Genomic DNA, 26,787 nt, shown 5'->3' with positions numbered 1-26,787 from the left:
CTGCTTCATGACTTGACACGGCCGCTTGATTTTTTCGTTTTTGCGGATTTTTAAACCCCTGTGTGCTGAAGAGACGGGGGAACAGCACGGAGTCGCGTTATGTAGAGTATAATAGTGTCATCGTCACGCGATTAATTCATAGCTGGCATCGTAGATAATAGGAGCATATGATATGGGCTTCTTGGCTTTCGTTTGATGTGGGGTGACTACGTGACCGAAGAGGTGCTGGCGCTTTGCACAGTATGATAATCCATGGACCGAGGAACCCTATCTCACTCTCAGTGGTAGAGTGTTGGTCCAAGCCAACCTAGTTCGAGGATGACCAGAGGATACTGTAGGCGGTCCGCCCTTGCGCCTGTCGGATTTAGTGCCAGGGCGACGCGTTGAGCATATTGTTGAGTTCTATGATATCTACGTGAACCTGCTCCGCCAGCCGGCGAATGCTGGAGACCCAAATGTTCAACGCCCATTTTGTATATGTTGGGATCTTTTTTAATAACCCGCACTCGGTCTGAAGACTGGAACACATCACGAACACCGGGCTCCTCAAGAGTAATGAAGATAGAGAGGGTTTACCATCGATCAACACAAGTTTATATTTGGAGACCTAAATATATAAGAAAGTCACGGAGATGAATGAGTGATCGCACAATCTGGTTAGTTCCATCCCGTAGCGGACCAGCACCAGTAGCAAAATGTGGTGGTTGGCATTCCATGGACCTCGACGCCAAAATCAGCCAGTATGACCTGGAAGTTGTTGCCCTCGTCCACCCTAGCCGGTTGGTGTCGCGCAGCCACGGCAAGTCTAGTCCACAAGGATCTGGGAAGGGCCGAGACCTGGCTCGCCCACGACGCAGCGGATCGCCTGGGTGGCGTTCTGGTACTGCTTGGGGAAGTTGCGCGTCTCCTGGCCGGGCATGTCCCAGTAGTCGCCCAGGCAGTTGGATTGGCTGCAAGGGGGAGTAACGCCACGGTCAGCGAGGGTGCTTTGAGTCGAAGGGAGAAGGGGGGGCCTCGGAGGTCTACTTACGTGAAAAAGGTGCACTTGACCGGCTTGTGGGAGGCGTGGAAGGCTCGCGCGGATTTCACGCCGGCCTCGAAGCCGTTGGGGAACTCGCCTAGGTTAGGGAAGACGTGCGTGTTAGTCTGATATCGTGCGGTAGATTTGATTCTGATGATGAAGACGACGACGACCGGAAGTTAAGACGTAACGACGGGTGCGTTGGCCTGAGTAGAATCAGAGTTCGAGGGAAAAGACTTACTGCACTGCTTGTCGTGGATCGTGAAGGTCTCGCAAACGCCGTTGAAGTTGGTCTGGTGGCAGAGTCTGAGGGCGGGCATGTCCTCGAGAGCTGAAACCTCGTCCGAGGCGGCGACGAGCTCCGTGGGAGCGGCCAGCGCAAGGGAAGCGCAGCGCGAGAGAACCGCGAGAGTCCAGGTGATCTTCATGTCGGCGAGGGCTGGGTGGGAAACGACGGGAGGGACTGATAAGGGATCCTGTGGCTTAGGGCGCTCAACAAAAAACGCAAGGGACGATGTATTGAGAGGAGAAGGAAGAGAACATGATGACGAAGCAGGCGGGTACTCCTTTTATATCTTCGGGCAGTGGGAGAGCCCGAAGATGACGGTGCTTTCGTGGATCCGCGCAAAGTCTCAATGTGCATGCCACTCCCATTAGCGGCTGTTTCTTTGAGCGAAACCCGATCTCGGGGGTCTTTCTTCTCTTCTCATCACTCTGAAGCCTCATAAATGGGGGCTCGATCTTGGTTGGCTAAGTGGATGGACTCAAATTCTCTCACATGGGGAACTAGCAGTGCGCGCCGTTCCCGCTCCGGTTCGAGCAGATATTCCAGGCATATGGCTAAGAAACCGATATCACCAGTGTGTGTATATATGACTCTCGGGCTTCATACGGAAAATTTCCACATGGTAGGCTTTCTCTTTTGGAACTCATTCAATCTGCATTACTTCAGGGGTTCCCCGCTCTATACTTGCGCAAACAGGGGATCGAACCATAACCATGGTTCCAAATGGTGTCGAATCGTGGTGACTATAATATATTTTCACGTCTTTGAGTATATTGGCAGTGGATGGAGTTCATTTGCTGGGCATTGCGGATATTATATACTGGCACCACTCACCAGCCAAGACTGAAATCTTGCTCCTGTGGAAAATTAGGGGAGTCCCAGGAGATCTCTGGCTGTCTAGACTGTGGTGAGTGAAGAGCGAGTTGTACATCCATTTCGATCGTTCACAACACAAGCTGGTATTTTGCGCATTGTTGCGTGGCACGGTGCTAATACCTTATTCTGGTTCGTCGACCGATCCCTGAGAAGTTTGAAGATAACAAGCGTGTTCGACGTCATTTTAGTATTTATCTGAATTATTACGATGTTTTCGTTTGTCATGACCCTTCAAAGTCTTCTAACTGTAGAAGAGTGATGTGCGAGTTGCATCAGTCTCCAACATGGACGCGATGATGCTTGGTCTAGATTTCTGATGACCTAGTACCTGCAGCAGCTCAATGAAATGCGCTCTAATACCGTTATGTTGTTCTAGATCGATAGAGCAAGTAAGAATGCTGCAAGCTGCAGACCCGACATAAGAAACAACAGGTAGTGTATGATTCCTCGTTCGCGTATAAAGTCATGGCCCGGTGCTTCTCAGGATTTCACTATATCCGTCTTCGACTTAAGACTCCTCGTCTATTCACATTCCCAACCCATAGCAGACCGATCAACATACATCATGCAGGTCACGTGGAAGACTCTTGTCTTTGTCCAGTGTATTGCCAGTGCACTGGCGGCTCCCGCAGAAGAGGTATCTGAAATGAGTAGCACGTTGAATTTCCCTCGAGTCAAAGTCTGCGAGCATGGCAACTTCACGGGCAGATGCGAGGTTTTCAATGCTCACGCCGAGCCAGAGAAGTGCAGTGAGTATACTCTTACTAAGCCCGAGAACCGGGGCCATGTTGGCATTTTGCAATGTTTGGGGCACATAAGCTGATTTGCGCAATTTCATACAGGCCCCTTCCCTCTAGGCTGGAACGATGTCGCCAGCTCGGTTAAGATCTGGGTTCCCCTCACCCACGAGGTCGCTTGCACATTCCATACGTGAGTTCCCTTCAACACACACTATCTCCACTTATCTTCAATTCCTTCTCCTATCCTTCCAAAATATCTCAGTCTCGTTGACCATCTTCTGTAGAACCATGGATTGCAACTCCGAGTTCGCCGACATCCCACCCTGGGAGATGCCTGGACACGAGTCCAAGAGTATCCCTGCCCCATACCACGACGCTTTGAACTCTGTATCGTGCCGCGTCCAGAGAAGAATGAGCGGCTAGTGGTGCTTCATCATCGCCTTCCTTTCACTTGGCTTTACCCGTGATGCTCTGGATTAGTGGAGCCTCGAGCGGCGCGGTTGGTGCTACCTAAGATGCAATCCTCGATTCATCTCAGAGTCGCAGTACTTCCGTATGATAGCCGCCATTCTCTTTTTCCCTTTCTTGTCCCTTTATCCTTCAAACAATCAAATAGCCCTAGCTCGACCAGCCCTTGATTCTTCGGCCATAACATCATAATGGTAGAACCAAACATTACACGCCATGATCTCTTGTATTACCTAGGTGACATACTTTGAAGCTCCATTAAATCGCGGCCTGGTATGCTTCCAGCTTTTCCGGTTTTTCTTGTGAGCTAAATGCTCGGGAACTTACGTAAAAAGCTGATCAGTGTCACCTTGAATAACCCCCGTATCTCCACGAAGGTCAGATACAGAATATTAGGTACCTGTCTTCCATCAAACCAGACTGCATCTCCCTGTTGTGGTGACTTTCGAAGCCCTTTAAGTTGACCACGATACTTCAAAGCACTTGGCGGCCTTTCAGATGGCAGAAAGTACGTTGCTCTGTACTATGTACCGCGAGTTTGAAGAAGTATGAGGTCGCAGTCTAAGTCAAGTCGATGGCATCGCGATGTGTACAGAAGTTTAGCTGGCCATTCCAGTGGTGGGGTGACGGTTGTCGTAAAGAACAACCTTCAACAGTGTCCTCCAATGAGACAAAGCGCTTTACAAAGACTTTACATCGAGAATCAAAGGCTCTCAGAGATATTGGCTTTTCAACGTAACCCCGAGCTCTTTGTCAGAAAGTCACATGTCGCTGGATAATGGACTTGTTCCATAGGCATACAAATACCCGGTGCAGCACCCGTTGCAACTGCATGCTCCATCATAATTATAATATACAGTCGACGGGTGCAGCTATTTACGCCCGGAAAGTCTCTTGAGATTTTCTAGGTGATTCATCTCATCCTTTCTATTCTCCTCCTTCCTAGGGCCATCTTCTATCTTATATACATATACCACCATTTCTGATGGGAAATTGCGGCTGCTTGGCGAAGAAGTACGAGTACTCCTGTTTCCACACAGAGAGAAGGAAGGTGCGTTGTTGGAAGGCTGATTTCAGGGTAGGTAACCCCTGTCTTGGGGTACTCCTGTCGAGTTGCACTCCGAAGAAGCTCAAGAAGAAAAGGTACGGTCTTTGTAAGGTATGTACGGGATATTTCGTCCTTCCGTCTTTCAACGACAAGAAGTACGTAGAGAGATTCCTGGAGTACAAGAAAGACCATGGTTGGGAGAGCCACAAGATGAGGCCACATCGCATACCAGTAGATGCTGTACTTGACGAAGAGGACATGTTTCGCATTCATCGACAAAGTCCGATGCGCATGATTGCTCCGATAGTTGACGTGCGGTCTCCTGATTCCCCCGGCATTATTATATCTCCTTTCGTGGATCTACCTATTCCAAACTGCCGTCTCAGTTTCGGAAGCTTCGACTTTGCGACCGTTGGCGCGGTTCCGACCAAACATACTTCAAACAGCAGACCCGTGAGCCCCTGCTCGAGCGCCTATTCGAAAGATGAGGATGAGGTGAGCCCCCTATCTGCTGGTTCAGATAGCTCCATGGTTATAAGAACACCGGAAGAGGATGAGAAACACAGAGAGCCAAGCACAATTAGTGGCCGTAGCCTGTTAAGCATAGATTCTGGGGATTCACCCATCAAAACTACTACTCTCCAGGTTTCAGCAGTTATCATCCGTCGCGATGTTCCCCAGCTGGACAGCGCTCCTAGGCGACGCAAGAAGAGACAATATTTCCAAGCTGCCGAGAAATCGGTGGATTCCCCCACCGGCTTTGCTCGCCGCGTCCAGGTCCGAAGTCAGTCCCTTACCGTCCCTGTTCCGCCACCTCAGAGATTTCATAAAGTGTTCGCCGGCTGCGAACAGCACTACTTTCGACCCGCCTTTGGCTGTCACGGCTGCCGCCGCGGAATCTTCGTGGAGCACGGTGAGCCAACTGAGATAGACACGATACGTGGTTGCCGGTCTGCTCCGCCCATGTTGGTAAGAGTCCAAATTCCGAAGTCGCGATTCGAGTCAGCCGTACAACCTCTTTGTCACTGCGATAAGCTCAAGGATGCGAAATGCTTTACGTGCTTGGAGAGAGATGCGCAAAGTGCTGTCGTTGGTGCCAGCTTTTTCTGAATTAATTGAGGGTGGAGGAGGTATTAGGTGAGGTCCTCCGCACGTCTGCCCTAGACACCGACCGAATGTTGAAGGGCAGTTTAAGACTTAGGTAAGAGGCGTCCCGGGAATCTGGTGCTCCTTGGAAATAAGACTCATCTGGATAGAAATGGCTAGAATAGAAGGTAAGGGATATTGCCCGTAATAGATTGTAAATTTACCAGGATAGGTGGCCTATTGTTTGGAAACCCGTTATAGTACAGCGCCGTAACAAAGTGACATCTTATCATTATTGATAATGCGAATCATTCAACCTTGCGACTGTGTAGCTTCATTCTTCATGATGTGACTTCGCCTCAGTAAGCGGGTCGATTCATCCAATCCATCACTCTGTCCTTCATGCTTCCACTGCTAGAGCGGCGAGTCTTCGCGTGATCGACGTAACCAACCATGTCACAAGCTCCGGCCGATGGATGTCTGGTGGCCATAGTTCGATTTTTATAGCCTAGCAAGGTCAGCGAGGGCTTTTGTAAGCTCCACGCAGTGAGTGTGTCCACTTACTTGAAGAGTCACGCCGGCCTGGATTATTGATCACGGCCTCGTACTTCTCTTTGGCGGTCTGGAATGTTTTCGACATACTGATCGTTCTTTATGTGTTTGCTTGATGATTTTGTCATGTACAACTTTTCTTGAAGGAGGAAACCCAAAAACATCTGAGGTGGGACGTCGACCGTATATATCCTAGGTCGCTTTAAGGTTGCTTAGAGTTGGGGTCAACCCCTCACATGATATCAGATCGCCTGCCCCGGATTACTACTTCCTTGAGGTGATCTCCAATGTTTCAGGACGGAATACAAGGTCATTGGTTCCCTGATGAGGAATGACGAAATTGTTGCATGTCGCGTAACCTGCTAAAGATAGCTCCCATGGACCTTCATGCTAACGCCATTGGACAACATCCCAGAATTGGCCTTGATACACTTGATGTTATATAGTGCTTTTCTGCTTGGGGTCTCTGAATCTAGTAAATTTGTTCGCTAGCCTATACGAACCGATCTATCGAACGATACTATAGGCCGCCTGTCACCTCTTTCATTGAAGCAAGTACTACCAGGCGGTCTTTGCAATAGCTCCGTCAGGGTACTTTCTAACAAAGTACTTTCTAGCCTCATCGATCAACAATATCCCTATACCAAAGGCGAAAGGCAAGAAGTAGTGCTCAACGGGAACCACGGTGGTGCCGAGGACCTGCTGGAACACTGGCACATATAACCAGAAGATGGCCATAAGAAGTGCGAAGATGATTGCAGGGAACAGGTAGAGGTTCTGCGTCAGCTTGTTGAACGCAGGTGGATGTTGGAAGATGCTCCAACGCCTAGTACGAACGGCCATCAGGTTGAACCATTGCCTGCATTCTATTAGTAAAGCCCCCCATTTGATAGCAAGCAACGTACATGACTACAAGGTTGATGAAGTAAATAGACGACGCCTCATTGAGCTTCTGCAAATAGTAGTCCGCGTCGATTCCATCAGGCTCTGTGGTAAAGCCGAACCAGAGAGTGGTGAAAGGGATGCCATTCTTTTGGAGGTACCAGTAGGCCATCGAGAACGACGCGAGGGTTTCTAGAACGCCGAGAACTCCATATGCGTAGAAGATAAGCTGCCAGTTGACCAGGCGGTCCTTCTTGACATCGCGCGGCTTGCGCAGAAGAACATCTGCCTCGGGCTTCTCGTACGACAAAGCCGTCGCAGCAGCGCAATCTGTGAAGCAACTGTATAATGTTAGTCATGCGTAAATGTCACATACTCGCTGACTTGTACCTACCAGATAATGATCATAAGGAAAGACGACAGGATTTGCGGCAGGCCAAACAGAACGTTGGTCATGACAGGCCAGAACTCGGCGAAGGAACCAGCGGGAAGCAGGTAGCAGATGACCTTTTTCAAGTTGTCGAAAACCACACGACCGTACTGAACAGCCTCAACGACCGAGGAGAATGATTCGAGGAGCACCATGTCAGCAGCTTCAATGGCAATATCCGAACCGCTTCCCATGGCGATACCAACGTCGGCGGCCTTGAGAGATGGGGCATCATTTACACCGTCTCCGGTCATGGCCACGACACCGCTGTTCTGGAACTCCTTGACGATACGCAGCTTCTGCTCGGGTGTGGTACGGGCAAAGACAACCTCTTCATACTCGGTGAGCACCTTCCATTGGTGTGCACTCATTCCAACCAAGTCTGGCCCGCTGAGGACAATAGATTGCCTGTGTATGGGAGCCTTTTCTGATTCTGAGCCAGAGTCGGAGAAGTCGTCCCGCGGAAGTGCACTCAGACCGTGGACCGCGGAAGATGGTAGCGTGACAATGCCAGCGTCCTGCGCAATCGCCAAAGCAGTGAGGGCAAAGTCTCCAGTGACCTGAGGAGAATTAGTATAAGCAGAACCCAAGGAACATGATGCTTACCATGAAGAAACGAATTCCAGCGCCGCGCAGAGTCGAAACGACATCCTTGATCTCAGGACGCAGCGGGTCCACGATCGCGACCATGCCGACCAGAGTCAGGCCAGTTTTGGCTTGATCCGCCATTTCATCTTCAAATTGCGTGGTGCCAGTCTGGTGCTTGACATGCTCCCTGCGTATGACCTTGCGTGCCAGGAGAATGCAACGCTTTCCCTGGCTGGAGTAGTTGTTCTTGACTTGTTCGATCGTGGCTCGCATGTCGGCGTCGAAGGGGTGTGCGTCTCCGGAGTTGGTGATGTAGTACGAGCAACGGCCGATCAGCACATCAGGGGCGCCCTTGATGGTTAGAAGACTATAAGGATGTCGGGTCAGTACTGGGTGTGTACATCATGGCGTTGTGGGAGACTTACGTGTCGCCTTGCTTGAAAGCATCTGCCTCGGCTTGCGGGAGGGTCTGCGACAGGCAGTCATTCTTGAACAGGGAGAAGGTCCGGATCATGAACTTGTTCTTCGAGTTGAAGGCAAGCTCGTAGGTCTTTTGCCAACACTGTCGCATATGTTGGACGGAACCGAGGCGCTCGGAGAATCTCAGAATTGCCTGGTCTGTTGCGTCACCGTACACACGTCTCTCTTCGATCGGCAAGTTGTTTGTCGCAGCATCGAACTCAGAGGCGTTGCACAGGGCAGACAAGGCGCATACCTGACTGACACCAGTCGTAACTATACCGGCAACATCAGGAGTTTCACTAGCGTTGAGCTCAGCCTCAGCTTTGTCTGCCGTGATGGTATGGGTTCCAATGGAGACTTCTGTAACGGTCATTCGGTTCTATATCGTGTCAGTTCAGCTTCGCAACGGAGACAATTATAGCATGGACATACTTGAGTGAGGGTACCGGTCTTGTCCGAGCAGATAACAGATACAGAACCGAGAGTTTCGACAGTCTTAAGCGACTTGCAAAGGACCTTGTTCTTCTGCATAATGTTCGCTGTGATGGTAAGACCCGCTGTCACGGCAATAGGGAGGCCCTCTGGGATGAATGCAATGGCAACACTGACACAACTGACGATCAGCATTGGCACACTGATCCAATCCGGGTGGGATGTTCTGAGCCAAGAGCCCCAGACAATCAGCACGATTGAGATCATGGTGAACATGATTGAGCATATGATTATGACAAAGTACAAAACCTCGCGTTCCAGCGTTGTCAGCTTGGTTTTGGGCTCGTTGGTCAGGTTTGCGATCCTGCCAAAGACGGTGCGATCACCAGTAGCGACGACCAGGCCGATACCAGAGCCAGAGGTACAGTGAGTTCCCTGGAGGCCAATATTCTTGGTCTCTAGATAGTTGGCATCGGTGGAGTCCACAGTACCAGCAAGGGGCACAGACTCGCCAGTCAGAATCGACCGGTCAAATCTGGCGTCGCCTGATACCTGGAGGAATCGCACATCTGCAGGCAACTTGTTGCCAGCCTTCAGGGAAATGATGTCTCCGGGAACAAGTTCCGATGCTGGGAGCGACGCCTGCTTGCCGTCGCGGATTACCAGAGAGTCCTCGGGAAGCATGTTCTTGATGCTCTTCATCACGCGCGACGAGCTCCAGTCCTGCCACATGTTGAAAGCGGCCTGGATGAAGAAGACAGCAAGGAGGACGATAGCAAGCGCCTTTGCAGCCAAGTCAGCTGTTATTCTACGTGATGACTGTCATTGTAGAATCTCTTACCAGGTTGGCAATTGCCGGGTTGGGCTCGCCCAGGGGCTTCCATGACACGAACACGAGGATAGAACCGACAAGTAGTACAGGACCAAATCCCTTGAAAAGGTATCCGAGGTATTTCTGGACGGTATTCGACTTGGGAGGAGTTGGAGCATTGCGACCAAACTCCTTGAACTTCCGTGCAACTTGGTCTGGGGATAGTCCGGTCGTGATCGAGGAACTCAGGCGGCGGAGCGCCTCTTCGGTTGAGATCGTGTGCCACTCAAGGGTCGATAGTTCTGTGGCAACAATGTCAGTCAGGGGCGGCCTAAAATTATGTTTTATAAGTATGAACCTTTGGCAGCCGTGTCCTTGGCTTTTGCGAGTTCAGCGACATCTTTGCTCTTGGACTCCTCGATGGCGAACGAACTGGTTCACGGGTGTAAGTGTAAGTGGTGGGATACACTCGCTAAGACAGACTAAGCGCGACTTACACAGTTCGGTACTGGATGGGCAGCGCAATGGCCGGGTTCACTTCACGTCGCGATCGCACACTGCGGATTGACATGGAGCTGGCATTGGAATGCGTACGGCGCAAGGCACGAGTTGAACGAGCAGCTTCCTCATCGTCCCAACGGATGCGCTCGGCCGCCGCCTGCTTCAAGTCTGGCTCGTCCATTATCTCTTCTTATAAGAGAGAAACGAATCTACAAGGAACTGAGTTTGCGACCGCGTAATTTCACTGCGACGCGCGTACTGCAAGCTTGAGAAATGAAGGATAGAAGGGAACGCAAGAATGCTACTGCAGCAAGGCACGTATGTAAACAGCATTCCGATATTATATATAGTCTACACAAATTTGGGAGTCCGGTCACCGCTTTGCAAGAGTTCCCTGGGACCAACATGGAAAACAGGATGCCATACTGTTGGTTGTCTGGGCTGTCTGGCTCAGAGCACAGTGCGGCGCCAGTATTTGTTACGCCATCTGATGGTCGCTGGGCTGGCAGGGCTGGCTTGTCACATGCGGTCACCGCCTAGTCACGGATTACTTCAGAGGCGCGCTCCTCTCCTGGCGGATGAGGGCGGAGGAGGCAGTGCTCCCTTAGCTGGTGAATCCGGGGCGCTGGGAAATCGCGCACCAGTTCCGGCAAGGCTCTGTTGACATCAGTTAAATTTGTCGCGGGAGCAGGCCTGGTCCACGGTGATCTGAGGGGTAAAAATCCTGATTTGACGGCCCGTTCATTGTGGGAGAGACTGAGGCTCCTGCTAGGGGACTGCTCGCCGCTTGCGGGAAATTTGTGAGGCCTCCCTTCGAGGTTGGCTTGTCCCCAGTAAGGTTCGCACCAAGGGTGCTGACGCCCGCTTCGGTTGCAGTTGGAGGAGTCATTCAGGGTCTTTTGGGGCAACGGCATATACCGACCGCCAAGGGCGCAAGTTGCATTCTCAGTCGTTTTGATTGGTTGAGAAGCCCCAGTTATTCACACGGCTTGCCGAATACAGTAATCCTGCATGTCTCCAGTTCCCACTGCGACGCAGGTGCTCGAGGTTGATAAACTGACCTCGCAACAGCTTTCCGGGACTCTCTACAGCAAATGGCTTCGCCTACTTGAATCGCAACATGGATCAATATGCGCCGAGGAGGATTCGTGTCACCCCCGCGCTGCACTACTGTGTCACGTAACATGGTGCTCGTTTGGTTCTAGCTGGGAACCAATAGCACCATTCATTCCAAGTCGTGCAGGAAATAGAGTGATGTCCATCTCGTGTGACATTGCCAAACAACATGGGCAAAATGGTGGTAAGGCTGGCTGAGATCTTGGTCCGGCATCATAGCTCGAACTGCCAAAGTGATTGATTGCGATTCAAATCCAGTCGCCTCCTATAAGTTCAGATACGTTCGCCTAAGGCTTCCAATCACATCTTGCGCGGAAGCCATATGAGTTATGTCGTGTCGTACATGTTACATGGTCTTCTCACTCCTCTAATTGATTATGAGTGATCGCAATCGGATCTGGGCAAGACCGTTATTAGTGATCCGTCTAACGTGATGGTGGCAGGTTCTGTATCCAATCTGGCATCCTAGCCACCTTGTTCAGCCCATTTCTGCGTTTGGTCTTATTGCTATGGCTGACAAACTGGCCTGCCCATCCTGGTTGTGCGATGGTGGCCGTGGTACAGCTATTGCTTTGTCGTCGCCTAATAATGAAAAGCACTTGACAGGAAACGACTCCACCGCGCAGAAAAACACGAGAAAAAGATAGCTTTCATCAGCCGCTGGATATACTACCTCCTCAATAGAAAAATTTTCGCTGTTCACTTTCCTCTTCCCATTCATTGCGGACTGGCGTGGAAGATGGTGAAGGCAGCGTGTTCTCGAGGCGCTATCTCGGAGCTACAGGAAACAAATTACAAACATGCCTGGAAAAAAGACTCCGACCCCATCACCAAAAGTGCCTCATGTACATAGCAGTAATGGCTATTCCAGAAAGACACAGTAATCTCGTTTCTTACCGAAATATTTTCCAATCGCCTCTGAAAGAGTTCGAGGCTTGCGGAAACCCTAAACCGATATGGCAGTGGAGACCATTGCACCAATCGGGTACGGAAGCGGCACGTTTCCAGTCTGTGTAAGCCACCCGCAATTTGCAGCCTAGGATAGGTTTGTTCAAACAGGTCTAACCATGCGGCTTGTTGTTGGGCATCGGCTGCCGCTGGCCACTCTGTAAGTAATAACCTAGAAGGACCCACATCTCTGCCCCTTTCTGGAGCCACACTGCTAAAGAACTAAAACCAGTACAGAGCAACAGCAGAAAGAAGTAACGGGCAGAGGTTGCATCGTCCAGGGCTCATAAATTCCCTCAAAGCAGATTGCAATATGGACAATGGAACATGACAAATATTCTACTAGAGCGCCGCCTGGACTCTGGCCCCATAAGACGCAGCGCGAAACGACAGTGTTTGGATCTGACTCGATTATGTTTCTTCTCAGCTCTAATATGGCGCATTCGTCACCCACCTTCTCCCGGCGCTAAAGCATGAGCTCGACAGCATCTTTCACGTGGGACAGGGGAGAAGACGGAGCCCGGTGCATGCACTGGCCTCGTTGGGCCCTTGCCGTCTTCGCAAAATTTCGAGCCTGCTCGCAGCGCATCGACCAGCAGCGCTCCACCAAGCCTAGGATCTCTGTTAAATGCTAAGCTTCGGTAAGCTGTAACTAGGACGCTCGCCTAGCCTTCACTCCAAGACGAAGTCCACGCAGCTTTCGTACGTCTGTTGCGCTGCAGTGCCGAACCAGAACCATTGCAACACGCAATCACCAGCTTGCGTGCACTGTCCGGCAGCCAGTTGGGGAATCGTAACAGAGAAATTTGTGTTGTTTGCCGGCAATGCCGCCAGGCTCTCGTCCGCATAGCTTTCAAATTCAATAAGCGGATCCCCGACGACGGTGTTTGTTGCCGTATCCACGATGGACACGTTCATGGGTCCCTCGTGGGGGATTGGGATGATAGCCTGCATCCGAACGACCTGTCCAGGTGTGAAGGATTGCACCAGGTCAACGTTGTCTTCGAACTTTGCACCGCGGCACAGGTCAAGTTGGCCTATTCGTCATTAGTATCTCAGTCAGCGATCATGAGTGGCAACTTACAGGCCGCCGTCGTCCCAAATACATCCTCAAGTGGGATTGTAGCATCTGACTCGACGTTCGAGATAGCCTGCGCACCGCATGCAGCTTGCATCGCCGGCCCAGGGAGGCGTGCGGGAGGAGATGTGATATTTCCGTGAGCAGATGCGCCTCCGACCAGAGCGGCCACTGCGCCAACGATAATTTCTGACCGCATTTCGAACAAGATGGAACCAAGATCTATTCCGTGAACGATTCGATTATCCAGAAACACACCAAGAAAGATATTGAAGAGTGACCAGCACGAAAGCGAATGAATATGTTGATTTGGTGTAAGTGAGCGGACTAGAAAACAGGTATCAATCTCAGAGGAATCTAGGAGGACAAGAGTTGATTATGTCTATCGTTAATCCTCGGCAGCAAACGCCGAGGCTTGGGTTTTGAGACGTGCATCTTGAAACTGTTGATCAATCCTCGAGACCGTGTGCTGTGTAACTGCCAAGACCGTCACTTGGGCGCTTGATTCGTTTACCACACCCCTGTCCTGTCGCAGATGCACTTCATAGCGAAGCAATCTGGGCGGAAGTCCCTGGAGGCGGGTTCGGATGGCAGAGAGCATGTGGAGACCATCCCTGGCTAGAGATCCGACGATTACCAGGTCAAGGACAAGAATAACCTGCCAAGGAGTATGAGGTGTAGGTAAGTAGAGGCGAGGATGAGGCTGACAACTGCCGGCGGCTCGGTGTCTACCAAACTTACACAACCCAGCATGACGGGTATGCTACTCCTGGTTGGGACTAGTGTGACCACTATAGGGCTGGTTGGTCTTGGCATCTCTGAATGGCTGGTGAGAACCCTTGGCAGTGTAGTTATTCTCTGGCCATTATCGCAAGCAGGCTCAAACCTCCATTTCTAAATTTTCCGACCGGCCAAACATCTCAGACCTTCTAGCTCGCCATTGAGAACGTAGCAGGCTCTGGTCAAAGTCTTGGCATCATCATCAGATGACTTAAGAAGTACCTGTGCATTCAACTGGTCGCATGAGCTGCACTGCCCGTCGCTGTCAGTCTTGGGGTTGGGCCAGCGCTTCCTTTTCCATTGCATCGATACTTCCATAGCGAGTAACTGTACACATCTCTCAAACGGGGAAAGGGGATGGCTTGACCACTTTCCCCCGCGATGGTCGTAGAGCGACTATCTACTCTCTGGAACCCTCGTTCAGACGTCTCAGCCTGTTTCTGCAAAAAGTGGCTACGAGACTGATACCACTTTGATGTTATCCAAGGCAGCATTTGGAGCTGACTGGTAATCGAGAAGAATATCAAGGCACTTTCCTGGTCAGTGGGTAGGCTCTTGGGAAAGCACTATCGGCGCCCGCCTCGATGAGTAGCCAGAGCCATTAGCAGCTGCAATCTGCAAAACCCAAATTCTATTTTTCCGCAGGATCTTTGGCGGAAATATCAAGCTGTCATCCGCACGTACCTCAGTCGCTAAGAGGGAAGTAGAGCCCGAGCAAGTGGCATAATCGAGATCCTACATCATAACTCCAATATTCTTAGGCGTCTCTACTCAAGTCTCGGAAACTGGTTGTTACGTTTAAGCGCTTCAGACACGAGAGGCGTCATAAAATAAGTTCTATTGCGTAGCAGGCATATGAGATTCGTATCAACGCCAAGTGTCTATGTCGCAAAACATCACCATGGTACACTCATCACTCACAATGTGAACATGGTTGCAAGGGTGAAGGTCAGAAAAAGATGAGGCATGTACAGATAAGTAGAGTCATGTCGCTATTTGGCGTATCAAACTCGATTATTACCAAAGGGATATGAGTTGGTTGGCTAGAAACCCATCGACAGCCTTGAATAATCATCCTCCCAACCTTGAGGTTTGCTAAGCGACACTTGGTAACTACTGTGAGGAATTCTTACGGTAAAGAATGGTATTCACCTTTCCAGGCAGCCACTTTCGCAGTTAATTTACTTCGAGAATTCACCTCAAGCGTGGCAGCACAAAAACATGTCTCTCACCGCAGCATTCCTTGATCCTCTCTGCCATCCTCACCTTCCGCTTCGACTGTGCATCTACCATCAAACTGATTTTGTTATCGTTAACTGAGATTGATTTCTCTTGTCGCTAAACCAGTGATAACAATCAGCGCCATGATGCTTCTGAACGCCCTGCTGGTAGCTGCCGTTGCTCTTGCGAGCTTCGCCTCGGGTGCGATCATCAACGAGGGCACTACGAACGACCACGCCTATGGTGGCCTCCAGCTTGCCGGACCTGACGACAAATCCTTCGCCGCCAAGTCTGTCGAGGCGACACTTACGATCCCGAGAGTCGAGTGGGCTAAGGAACGTGGCCTGGACAAGCCGCACGAGAGCTTCACCTTGGGTTGCGAGATGTTCGGCGGCTATGCGAGGGAGAACAAGGACTGCTCAGATGCCGGTCCCAGAGTTGGCCTTCTCGTCACGGTAGGCGTTCAATCTTGACGTTTTCGAGCATGATATGCTGACACTCTTCTCCGTGGATCAGGTCGATGAGAACAGCGTCGTCAAGTACGAGGTTCTCGTGCTCTGGGCGGGTTCCGGCAATCAGTACTGGTATACAGCCGACGATGAGGAGATGCAAGCCCTGGATCCCAAGGCTGGGGATAACCTTGCGATCAAGGTTGAACTGACTTCTGGCCATAGCGCCGATATGTGAGTAACTAGACACTTGTCATACCAGACATGTTACTGAACCTTGGGCAGCACGATCAAAAATGCCAAGAACTCGGCTACTTTCAGCCACTCTATCGACATCGGTGCCGGTAACTCAAAGGCCATGTGCGTGGGTTCGCAGTCCTGGAGTGCCGGTGGTTGTATCGTCGGCACCTCTCTGTCTGGCGCAGAGGGACCCAGAAGCGAATACATCTCCTTCACGGACCTCACGGTGATCGATCAGAAGGGAGGCAAGCATATCCTCGAGGAAAGCGAGAACGTTAGTCTATACGAACTTCTCCGCTATCACACGACTGTCAAAGTGGAGCTGCGTGATCATACTCTGCTGTTCAGGCCCGAGTCATCCCACGACTACCTGGCCTAGAAATGAACACGTATTAAAGATTAAGGATGGCTCCTGGCTGGACTCGACGCTGCTTGTGGGTGCTCTTCGACTGGACTATGGTGCAGCATCGACAGATTAAGTCCATAGAAATGGAGAACTAGAACGTATTCTCTGAACACACTGGTTCCATTGCTTCTATATGTTCAATCCATCCTGATATCTCATGCATAAAGGTACGAAGTGTGCGACAGCAGGCCAGGCTTGGAGCCTGTTGGGATACATTACATCATCTGGCCTTGGGCGTCCTTGAGCCCTTGTACACCAATACTCAAGTTCGCCATTCGGAGTCAGTCCTCTTTCCCCAGTCGTGTACTCCTGACAAAGCATGACTCGTTAGGTGGGTAAACTTTGAATCGACTGCCACCCAATGGTATACTAGCCGCAAAATGTATGCCGCGGTCGGTCATTTGCCAATAAGAGGCGCTACTGTTATGCTGAAGCGTGTGCTCTCGGAGATCCGACGCTGATACCGCTTTAAAGTTACTGAACGTCAAATTCGAGAATATAGGTACATGTTTCGGGTCGTTCCCGGACCTTTCAATCATTCCCCATGCTGCACCTCCTTCCAGGCAAATTTGAAAATCCTGGTTGGTCGGGTTTGGAGATTTGATGTTGACAGAGTATTGCGCACTTGAGTTCAAGTTTTTGAAATGCCTATTGCTCCTTGTAAGAGCTCCATGAGACACTGTGTGGAGTTCAGGGTGGGGGCAACATTTACTTACGCCCTGCCTGTCGTAGGACTCTCGGCTTCTAACCTGACTGCTATATGATCTCCTGGGGCGACTTCGGCAACATTAGAAATGTTAAGAATCCCAATCCACATAACCTACCAATAAAGCTGTCTATGAATGCAGCTCCTGCTGGAAACCACTCATACCACGCTTTTGCGCTTGTGCTCCCGTTTGGGTTCAGCTTCAGGCGGCAGGTACGTTAGCGAGCTGTGTCACCACTGTTGCCACTTAAGAACTCACCGTACTAAGAACCCCGGCCTGGAGAAGCGCTCCTGCAGGAGAGCACTCATGGCCAGTTATTCCAATCCACGAAGAGAGGTATGCCTCCTCTGAAGCTTTCGCGCTTGGTCTAAAACAGAGATGAGGAACGGGCCATTCTGCGATGGCCACCGCAACGGCTGGTGACAAGCTTTGTCTGTTGGGTACCAGTATCACCGCACCAGCCCAATTTGAGCTTTCTATCGTTTTGACTGTGGTACGGATCGGAAACACGCCACGGGTTTCGAATACGCCGGCGTTGGCTTGCACGCCTAAATTTTTTCCATATTGTAGCGCGAAGCCTTTCAGAAGGCCTATAACGACGATAAAATGGACCATACGCAATCGATGCATCGCGAAATTGTCAATTATGACTGGCTGAGCCTACCAACAAAGTCTGAAAATGTAGCGTAGAGCGGCTATTAAAGATTTCGGCTTGCCGAGACTCATTAATATACGCTGGGGAACCAACGTTCAGCGGGTACCGCTAAGAATCACTTACAAATGAAGAGAGTAATGTGTGAGTGGATCTCACCAAGACTGAATTGAGTCAAAAGTTTATTCTTCCCCCGTTCAAGTGACGAACAGCCGGCCATCTAATCTCTGGAATGACCGCACACCATGTCAGCGAGATGTTCCGCTCATACTTCGAGATGCCTACGCAGTAAGCATGCCCAGAAATCTATAACAAATCTTCCAATAAAGCGATCGCACAATTGAGTAGTTACGGTCGCCAGATATGCATCATATTGCCTGGATTACGATCTCCAGCACATGCCCGAATGAACTCTTAACGTACATATTATTCATGCTCAGGTTGAACTTGGAGTTGCCCGCTATGATATTAGTCTCGAGTGAAAATCGAAATACATTAGTGAGAGCTATAGTCGTAAATTTCGTACAGTCCCTTATGACTGTGTGATCGCTAAGCTATCACTCAATATTACGAATTCGTATGGCTGGAATCCTGTATGGAGATGCGCCCTCATGAGATGCTGCTCTCCCATTGTGCGGTGAGTGTACTGATGTTAATATCAATTTTGACTGTACGTTACCAAAAGACCGTGGTGCCGAAGCCATGTAGACAGGAAATTGTATGCTGCATAAGTAGACGCCTTCTCTGGTTTCTAGACCGATTACGTAGCCGTTAGGCAAGTTTCCCCCTTACATTCGTCTTTTTTCGACATAAAAGGATTCGATAGTTCCTATGAACTAAGAATTATAGAGAGCACCGTAGAGCACGCGTCGGTTTGGCACCATCAAGTGTTAGTATGCGATTCATTGTTCAAGGCAATTTCGAAGAAACTTTATTCAAGTTGACTGAGATTCGATTTCTGCCCGCAAGGAAGATGAAGCTGTGTAGGTGTTGATTTGTGTTTATCAAGTGTCACGTAACGTGTGCTTGTGTTAGCAATTCACGTGCAGGTGTAGCGATTCGAACAAGGGCTGAATAAGACCAAAGTTGTTGTATAGATAGGTTGAAAGGTCAGTTGGTGGATTCAAGTTGAGAGCGAATTTGCAAACGTCAAGTAAGTGGCCCGAAGGAACAGAAGCCGTATTAGTAGCCACGTCATGCTCATCACGAAAGCGACCATTATCATTTGGATTCCAAGTGAACGAGGCGCGTCCATTGGGACATAGTTGGAATCAACGGCAACAAGATGTGTCGGTACAGAACCGCAAATTGCTCGTGGGTATGTATGATCGTTATAATGTCCATGTATGCCTCAAGGACTTGACGAGATGCCAGGATATGCATCTAGATATTTTCCTTACTGTTATAATCTAATAGGAAGCGGCCGGTGGTCTTCCAACATCTAAGAGAATCACCGTGATCAGAACTCAACGAAGATCTCTTAACACAAGAGACTATTCAGTGCACTGCAAGCCTAAGCCTCAGGGTTAGTGTTGAAAAGCGTCAGCACCACGAGAGTGCCAGAAGGCTGCTCAAGGTTTGCGCAGCCGTTCTTCCCACCAAGGGAAGTAATTATCTGCCCCTGAATGGGGTGGTTGCTGCTTCCACTACGCATGATACTTTGGACACAGCATGGTGCTGTTAGGAGTACGATAGGGGCGCTTGTCATATCAAGATACACGACAGAAGTGTTGCGGAAGCTCGAAGTTTAAGAGAAGCAAAGGCCGGGGCTTGGGTATAAGTCGTATTTGCAAAGAAAAGGCGCTGTGTTTGCCGAATGGTGCGCAGGAGATACACGCGCAATATAATTTAACATAGACGCGTGCATTTTGAAGTACATTCTCCCAAACGCCGTCTATGAAGAAACACCTTTCGTGAACGAGACCAATCCCGGTTTTAGCTGCCTCGTCTCTTCAGCCGTTTTCCATAAACTTGAACCCCCCATGTGGACGTGATGCGTTATCTCGGTTCGTTCTCATGCGTCATCTCAAGCGCGCTGGTTGGGGTGGAGAGGGCAGCTCATACTCTTGTGGAGGTAAATGTGCAGTGCTGTGATGGGGCCAACGCGATTGTCCAGGCGGCGAATCTGTTTGATTTCGGTAGGACCGAGCTTGTCTCCTGGAGGCCGAGAAAGTCAAGTATGCTATCCATAGGGACAGCAATGTGATAAGTAGGGAGGCAAGGCCAATGGCGATGCCAATGACTACTGATGGTGAGATTTCTTGGGCGGACGACATGGGTTTAATTGTTGCAGAACCTCTGTTGAATCTGATATAATGGGGTTATGAGTGAATGAGCGATGTCAATGCCGCCTCGAAAGATAACTGGTGATGTAAATATCCAAAAGCGAGGAAAACTTGCCCGTTGAAAAGTGGAAAAGGGATGAATTTGTGATTGTTCATCACGAGGGCAGGCTCATTAATCTATCTGGGCCTCAAGGTACTGCCCATATCCTACGGACTTGCATGTACACTGCGAGACTGCGACTGCGACAATGCGACAGTCGGTGCCAGATTTCAGAAAGTTCGCCCGAGCTCATCATAAGACAACTGAATATGTAACCACAGAGAGAAGCCACGAGGGTTGACGGCAAGCTCTCAAGACTAGTGAGCTATGGGTGTTGTGGAGACTGCGACAGTGCGATATTCGTCCACTCGATCATGCAGATCGTGAGCGGGACCAGGGTCTCTCTTTTCCACGGCGTCTGCGACAGTGCGAACGGCAGCCTATTGGCCGCCACCGCTGAACCGTTGCATCAGGAGCAGCTGGGGGCTCTACAGGAGAAAATTTGGCCGCTTGGCTGAGCCAACTGCGACATTGCGAACGCCAATCAGATGCTGCCGCTTGGACTGCATTGCGGCGAATGTATGAAGGCAACAGGTCTACGGCTCGAGGCTGTGGGCAGCTTTCGTTGACTTCCCTTTTTCACAATTCAACTCGCACCTCTAAAGCTCATTGAGGTCCTCTGGCTACTGTGACGACTGCAAGTCTTTGTGCAGTTCACTCCCTGAGCTCCCACGAAAGGCCCGAACCTGGCTGGGAGGCATTTTTTGCTTAGAATATAGGCAGGAAGAAGTCTTCCCCTCGACAATCATCGCACCCTAAATCTGCTGTACCTGGTTGACTCTCCACACACACAAATACAGCACTTCCGCCCAAGAGAACGGACCACCGCCGTCGGATTGGACTTGATATTACGGAAACATGGAACCAATCAGTGCCAAGCGACGGCGGTTGAATTATTCTAAGTGTACCTTCTGTAGGAAGGACAAGAAGAGAGCGAGTAGCTCCTGAGTTGCCATAGCTGACCCGTACTTACTGCTTTCACAGTGCGAGCCGCGGAACCGCGAGTGGCCAGCGCGAAGATGCGATCGGTGCGAAAGTATGGGTCTTGAGTGTTCGGCGAACGAGAGTACCAAGATGAACGGAACCAGCTCACGAATAGCGAGTGTAAACCAGCCACCTATACTCGGTCAATCTCCCCTCGATAACGTCCAAAGCGACCAAGAACTGATCGAATGCCAAAACATGTAGGCAAATAAGGTATCAGCTTGCTTTCATGATAACTGACGGCCAATCAGGGCGCTAGAGGTATCTTGGCTCAGGCGACTTGGAAAGGAGGTTTCTTCAATGATCGACTTGACCCAAGACCATGGGCCTTACGAAGCCATTGGCCAACTCTCAATATGTGAAATGAATGATGTGCTATTGGACATCGCAAGCAGAAAAGAATACATTTGTATTCAGGCGTCGAAACTACTTCGCTCCCAAAGCCGGGGCGTCCAAGAAGCTGCCCATTCGGTGGCATTTGAGCTTATGACCAGTCAAACACTTGACTCAACTGAAAATTCGTTCTTTGAATCCACTATACAAGAACTGAAAAGTTTTGTGGAAAGCTGCAAAGTGAGTGGTAAGATCGACCTTGAGCTTTTAGTCCGGGAATACCTCCTATGTAACTGGGACAACGGCGACAGAGGTGATGTCAATCTTCATCAGGAAGTGGACGGTTACGAAAGGGCCTTTCAAAGGTACATAGAACGACTGAATCAGATCGATGATCGGACATTTTTCCATCAGCCATCCAAGGATGTCACCTCGCCGTTCATGGGAAACCCGATACTATTGAGAATCAGAATGCAGCACACGGCGCACCCGGAAAGGAAAGATCATTTCGGACGAAACCTTCTGCAAGTGGCGCTGGACACAGAAACTGATTGCGCGTCGATAATCGATAACCCACATAGAAGTGAAGAAGATCTCGTCAGGCTTATCGGACATTGTGATGAAGGTGGCCGCACATCCCTCCACATCGCCGCAAGCCGAGGCATTAACTGCTTCTTTCGGAAGCTTCAGGACCTACCTCGTTCGGTATTCGACCCAATTCTGAACCGTACGGATAACAAGCATTCAACGGTTCTCATGTATGCGGCATTTAAAGGGCATTACCAGATTGTCAGCATACTTCTAAATCGATTTCACGCCGACTCAAGTACTAAGGATTCATGTGGTCGCAACGCTTTACACTATGCTGTGAAAAGTGGACATGAAACAGTCATCCGAGAGCTTGTTCGTCATAATCCTGATCTCCTCAATGCCGGTGACCACAACGGATATACTTCGTTCCATATTGGCATACTGACGGGACGTATCGAAATTATTCGGGTGTTGCTGAGTTTTTCACAGCTGGATGTGAATAAGACAGAGAGTACCCTGCACTCACCACTTGCGATCGCATCCGAGCACGGCCATGACGCGATCATGGGTTGTATACTCGGGGACGCAAGGTTCAGCCGAGAGAGCATCAATTCCAGAGATGCAATTGGGGCCACAGGACTTTGGTACGCTGCCAAGTATGGTCATTTGGAAGCAGTGAAGCTTCTAATCTTCTATGGTGCAGATGCTGGTATTGCAAATTCAAACGGCGTCACGCCTTGCGATGCTGCACGAGAGCGGGGATATACTGAAATGGTTGCTCATTTAGAGAAACATCTGCCGGTGCCAGTGGGGAGAGATTGGGGCCATGCTTCAGGAAGTTTTCAACCAGAAGAGGGAGCTATGCCCAGACACTGGTTTCCGAATGTAGTCTCCAACACCTCTGTCATGGTCCCCTTGCCATCACTTCTTTCTGGAAATGAATTCCATTACAACTAGGGCGATTTTAGGTAGGACGCTTCATATGTTTTCTTGAACATTGTCGCATCTAATGGTGACACAGAAACCCGACGACCGGGACTATCTAGTAAAGTATTGACTAGAGTACACCAAAAGCAAGGAAGCACACTGATTTCTTCACCGTCATCCACTTTGTTGGGCTTTGACCACTCGTCGAAGGTTTAGGACATAGTTGTGATAGTGGAGATAAATGAGAGCATCGCTTGGTTTTCTCGTCGAAAATTTTTCTCCTTTCATTGTGTAGGCAATTCTATAGTTTAGCAGCTGGCGAGGTACGATACAGAATAGTACAAATGGCCTCCCACGTATCTCATCTACCAGGCCCAGAAAGATTAGCCACTTGACATCTCCAATCTAAGTCTTCTCCGTAACTATGCCAGAGTTATTGAATCCTTATTGGCCGCCGAACAGACTCAAGTAGATGTTCCAACCCACACCGGCCAGACTGCCAACCAGGTTGCGCCCAGTGACGGTCTTGACAAAGGCGAAGTTGACGAGGCTGACGAAAGGCCACAGCTTCCAGCCGGCGTAGACCAGGGGCCAGAACTCGGCGTAGCTCTTGGCCTGGACGCTCGCCCAGTCGACCTTGCTGTAGTCGATGCTGCCCTTGGCTAGCAGGAAGTTGACGCTCTGGTCCGGGGTGCTGAGCGGGGTGCCCAGGGGGCGGGCCATGGCCTGGTTGGCGCTGTGCATGAAGAGGCTGAAGACGATGGTGTTGAAGGCGGCGCTAACGGTCTGGTCCAGCAGCGTCTTGATCAGCGTGTTGGCGATGTTGAGCTTGGGCTCCACCAGCCGGCCCTCGCGCGCCGACCGCTCCAGCGCCTTGTCGTCGCCCTTGGAAGCCGTCGCCACCGCCTCCGGCGTCGGCGACGCGTGGTACGCCGGCCAGGTGCTCTCCAGGAACTCCTGCCACAGCACGTTGGGGTGCGTGTTCAGGAAGTTGAACAGCGTGAACTGAAACACGGGTACCCAATCAATGACAAGCGGTGTCTTGTGGCTCAGGTTAGCGTCGTCCAGACAAAGAAGGCTTCACAGATTGGAATCCCCCCAGACGCCTCGAGTCCCATTGTTGGGCTCGAGTCGACGGCTCGGGCGGGTGCTACTTACATCATGGCGGTAAGCGGTGATGATCTGTGCCAGCAGATTCGACGTCGCGGCCAGGACAGCGGACTGGATGGACGCGACGGTGATGCCCGGGAGCTCAAAAGCCATCGTGGCAGATCCAGAGGGGGGCCTCGTTGTAGATGAGTGACGTCCCAACACAGAGATTCTTTCAAATGAGATTATTCTCTTAATGGCCGACACCAAAATTTGGAACCAATAGTCCTGTAATGTCGCGATTGTGAGGTAGTTGGCGCAGCGCAGATGCGAAATGACTTTGGGTTACGCAGGAGAAGGAGAGTCGGCACCGGTCCCCGGAGCTTGGACCCTGTAGAAATACCTTTTCCGCCGGGTGATTTTAGATGTACGGATTAGGGTCAAAGGCGGCCAAGGGGTTCAATGACGGCGTGATCAACAGGCCAAAAGGTCAAGGGAATTCTTTGTTCATCAGGGCGATCTATTATTTTCTAATCTAGGAGACGACGGAGTATGCATTGGGTACTGAATATATTCAGCTATAGCTCAATTTTCCAAGGACAGGTGGCACGGGTTGGTGCCTGCCGCATCAAGTGTCTGAAGGGGTGATGCGAATTGGCCAATCATCGACGGTCTGCCTAAAGTGGGCCCACACCCCTTGGCTACTATGGTTCTTGGGCCTTCCGCTTGTGGCCAGGAAACGTATGTGAGTCGTAAGTCTTTCAGCTTTTTATTTTTTTTGGTATCTATTCACAGATTCCACCTCTATGCAAAGCCTGATTGCCTACTTGTATTGTACACACCAGACATGGCATCTTTGTCTGCGACGGCCATGTGATCCGTCTTACGAGGCACAAATCCTCCTTCCTCCTACGCCAGTTGAGGCGTCACAAGAGGCCCCAAATTCACAGTGCACGATCCATACCCAGATCATGGCCTGGTGAGAACCCACATCAAGAAAAACTGTACCAAGTACGAGTAGCCAAACAAGAACTGGGTGCGCTGGTTTCTCTTCGTTCTTGACTCTGTTTGCATCCGAGGGTCGGTCGAGTTCTCCGGAAGCAACACATATCTCAAAGACCGCATCTGTAAAGTGTTAGCAAGGCCTTATACCAAAATTGGAAGCAAATTCTCTCCATTGCTTACCAGGAAGAACGAGTTGGCCAAGAACGTGTAAAAGAATACAGACCAGCCAATCATACCGCCGGTGCCCTTGCCCCCGTTGACAAGCTGGGCCGTGGCCACGGTGACAATGACACCTACGAACTTGTATCCGGAGTAGGCCATGAGGTCGAAGAGCTGCGATTCATTGGAAATGCTGAGGAAGTAGCACCCGAGTCGCAAAAAGGCAATTTCAAGGACCACCACCAGTCCGGCCACGAAAGCCGTAGCCCCAATGAGGTCTGGTTGGAACTGTCCGCGAATACCTGCCAGTAGAGTCGACAGAAGGACGTATGTCACAAATGCCATCACTAGTATGTCGGGTTAGAAAGAAATTCAGTGCCGGTGGTAAGCTTGGGAGCCGTACCTGGAATATACATGTCGGGACTGTTAATGTCGTCTCTCGGGGGCTGGTACCAGCCCTCCTGGCCGTTGGGACCGACAGCCTGCCTGCGCGACCAGGGCTTGTGGCGCCAGGGGAAGAGGACGAGAAACAGCTTGTTGACAACGTAGAAGTTGGAGACGTTGAAGTAGTGCTTCAGCGCCGAGAAGTTGACCCAGCGGTTGACCTGATAAACTCGTCAGCGTCGTCCATGACCTGTGGCTGCGTTCGAAGACCGTACATTCTGTTCCAAGTATTCCTGGCCGTGCTTGAAGGCATTCTGGCCCATGGACGCGGCTATTTGTGCGGTGGGGTCGTTCATGAAGTTGCCATATTGCCCAAAGGCGTTGCCGCCTTGCTGGCCTGGTTGGCCCTGCTGGTATGGGTTGCTGTAGGCGCCCTGTGTCTGTGGCTGCGACGACGTCGGCGGCGGGGGAGATCTGAGTTGCGGTACGGTCGAGACATGCTGGGGCACAGGGTGGTGCAGGGGCGGCGAGTGGCCGTAGTTCTGACGCTGCATCTTGACGATGTCGGCTCTGGACAAGACGGGCGGGTCCGGAGAAGAGTTGGGGGGATCTGGAGTATGGCGGCTTAAGGTGAGGGTCGAGTGCGACGCAGCTGTCGCAAGCGAGCGGTGCAAGAGGGTTGCGGATGTGGGTAGAGGCCGGGGCTCAAGGCTGCAGCTCCGGATGTTGGAATTCGGTGATGTGTTTTCAATTCGCTGGCGGCAGTGAGCTGTCCTGTCCAGTGTTGCCCTCCAGACCCCCCCTGCCCACGGCGCTGCTGGAAGCTTGGAAAGCCGCGCTACGGACCCAGGGTTTAGGTAATCGTGGCTGGCGCTAAACGATGGAGCTTACAGTGGACGGTCGAAGCCCTCAGGGGCCCCTGTTGCACTGGCCCAGGCGGGTTCTCCCACTAACAGGTTGCGCCAAGGACCCGTGAACCGCTGTGGACCGGGGACGCAATTACACCTGATCCGAAACCCTCACTGCAATCGGTACGTACCGGCCTCCGATAACGTTCGCGAGCTGCCACCTTTCTCTGCCGCGCCAGCCAGACGGACGGGAGCACATCTTTGCTGCTGCTACCTCATCGTGCATTTCGTGAGGGAAAGCTGCAGAAGTCTCCAAATTCAACGTCAGTCGCATCCGCCCGAGTCTGCGCCGGCTCTCCTCT

The 26,787-nt window shown here is 50.9% G+C and overlaps 9 protein-coding genes across 9 annotated transcripts; 4 read left to right on the top strand and 5 right to left on the bottom strand.

The window, feature by feature from the left end:
• Window positions 1-805: 805 nt before the first annotated feature.
• Window positions 806-1,449, bottom strand: JN550_001605 (uncharacterized protein; the record flags this gene model as incomplete). The annotated part of the gene is made up of 3 exons (XM_049312808.1): window positions 806-950; window positions 1,031-1,118; window positions 1,263-1,449. The coding sequence occupies 3 exons, from the start codon at window positions 1,447-1,449 to the stop codon at window positions 806-808; spliced, it is 420 nt and encodes a 139-aa protein (XP_049176456.1).
• Window positions 1,450-2,748: 1,299 nt separating this feature from the next.
• On the top strand, window positions 2,749-3,346 carry JN550_001604 (uncharacterized protein; the record flags this gene model as incomplete). Its single annotated transcript, XM_049312807.1, has 3 exons — window positions 2,749-2,932; window positions 3,026-3,113; window positions 3,208-3,346. 3 exons carry the CDS (start codon window positions 2,749-2,751, stop codon window positions 3,344-3,346), a joined length of 411 nt encoding a protein of 136 aa, XP_049176455.1.
• Window positions 3,347-4,649: 1,303 nt separating this feature from the next.
• Window positions 4,650-5,549, top strand: JN550_001603 (uncharacterized protein; the record flags this gene model as incomplete). The annotated part of the gene is made up of 1 exon (XM_049312806.1): window positions 4,650-5,549. The coding sequence occupies one exon, from the start codon at window positions 4,650-4,652 to the stop codon at window positions 5,547-5,549; it is 900 nt and encodes a 299-aa protein (XP_049176454.1).
• Window positions 5,550-6,635: 1,086 nt separating this feature from the next.
• JN550_001602 (uncharacterized protein) lies at window positions 6,636-10,364 on the bottom strand (the record flags this gene model as incomplete). The annotated part of the gene is made up of 9 exons (XM_049312805.1): window positions 6,636-6,936; window positions 6,983-7,300; window positions 7,354-7,949; window positions 7,996-8,344; window positions 8,403-8,818; window positions 8,872-9,654; window positions 9,713-9,984; window positions 10,041-10,114; window positions 10,180-10,364. 9 exons carry the CDS (start codon window positions 10,362-10,364, stop codon window positions 6,636-6,638), a joined length of 3,294 nt encoding a protein of 1,097 aa, XP_049176453.1.
• A 2,555-nt stretch (window positions 10,365-12,919) lies between these two features.
• On the bottom strand, window positions 12,920-13,524 carry JN550_001601 (uncharacterized protein; the record flags this gene model as incomplete). The annotated part of the gene is made up of 2 exons (XM_049312803.1): window positions 12,920-13,284; window positions 13,332-13,524. 2 exons carry the CDS (start codon window positions 13,522-13,524, stop codon window positions 12,920-12,922), a joined length of 558 nt encoding a protein of 185 aa, XP_049176452.1.
• A 1,945-nt stretch (window positions 13,525-15,469) lies between these two features.
• Window positions 15,470-16,394, top strand: JN550_001600 (uncharacterized protein; the record flags this gene model as incomplete). Its single annotated transcript, XM_049312802.1, has 3 exons — window positions 15,470-15,781; window positions 15,843-16,009; window positions 16,061-16,394. The coding sequence occupies 3 exons, from the start codon at window positions 15,470-15,472 to the stop codon at window positions 16,392-16,394; spliced, it is 813 nt and encodes a 270-aa protein (XP_049176451.1).
• A 4,845-nt stretch (window positions 16,395-21,239) lies between these two features.
• JN550_001599 (uncharacterized protein) lies at window positions 21,240-22,970 on the top strand (the record flags this gene model as incomplete). Its single annotated transcript, XM_049312801.1, has 2 exons — window positions 21,240-21,349; window positions 21,401-22,970. The coding sequence occupies 2 exons, from the start codon at window positions 21,240-21,242 to the stop codon at window positions 22,968-22,970; spliced, it is 1,680 nt and encodes a 559-aa protein (XP_049176450.1).
• Window positions 22,971-23,384: 414 nt separating this feature from the next.
• JN550_001598 (uncharacterized protein) lies at window positions 23,385-24,203 on the bottom strand (the record flags this gene model as incomplete). Its single annotated transcript, XM_049312800.1, has 2 exons — window positions 23,385-23,981; window positions 24,099-24,203. 2 exons carry the CDS (start codon window positions 24,201-24,203, stop codon window positions 23,385-23,387), a joined length of 702 nt encoding a protein of 233 aa, XP_049176449.1.
• A 795-nt stretch (window positions 24,204-24,998) lies between these two features.
• On the bottom strand, window positions 24,999-26,131 carry JN550_001597 (uncharacterized protein; the record flags this gene model as incomplete). Its single annotated transcript, XM_049312799.1, has 4 exons — window positions 24,999-25,154; window positions 25,215-25,540; window positions 25,597-25,798; window positions 25,853-26,131. The coding sequence occupies 4 exons, from the start codon at window positions 26,129-26,131 to the stop codon at window positions 24,999-25,001; spliced, it is 963 nt and encodes a 320-aa protein (XP_049176448.1).
• Between the last annotated feature and the right edge of the window lie 656 nt (window positions 26,132-26,787).

The sequence above is a fragment of the Neoarthrinium moseri genome (assembly GCF_022829205.1).
Source record: "Neoarthrinium moseri strain CBS 164.80 chromosome Unknown scaffold3_Wmoseri_CBS_16480, whole genome shotgun sequence".
Classification (NCBI taxonomy): Eukaryota; Fungi; Ascomycota; class Sordariomycetes; order Amphisphaeriales; family Apiosporaceae; genus Neoarthrinium; species Neoarthrinium moseri.
Note: the sequence above shows the minus strand (reverse complement) of the source record. Positions and strands in the feature narration are given on the sequence as shown.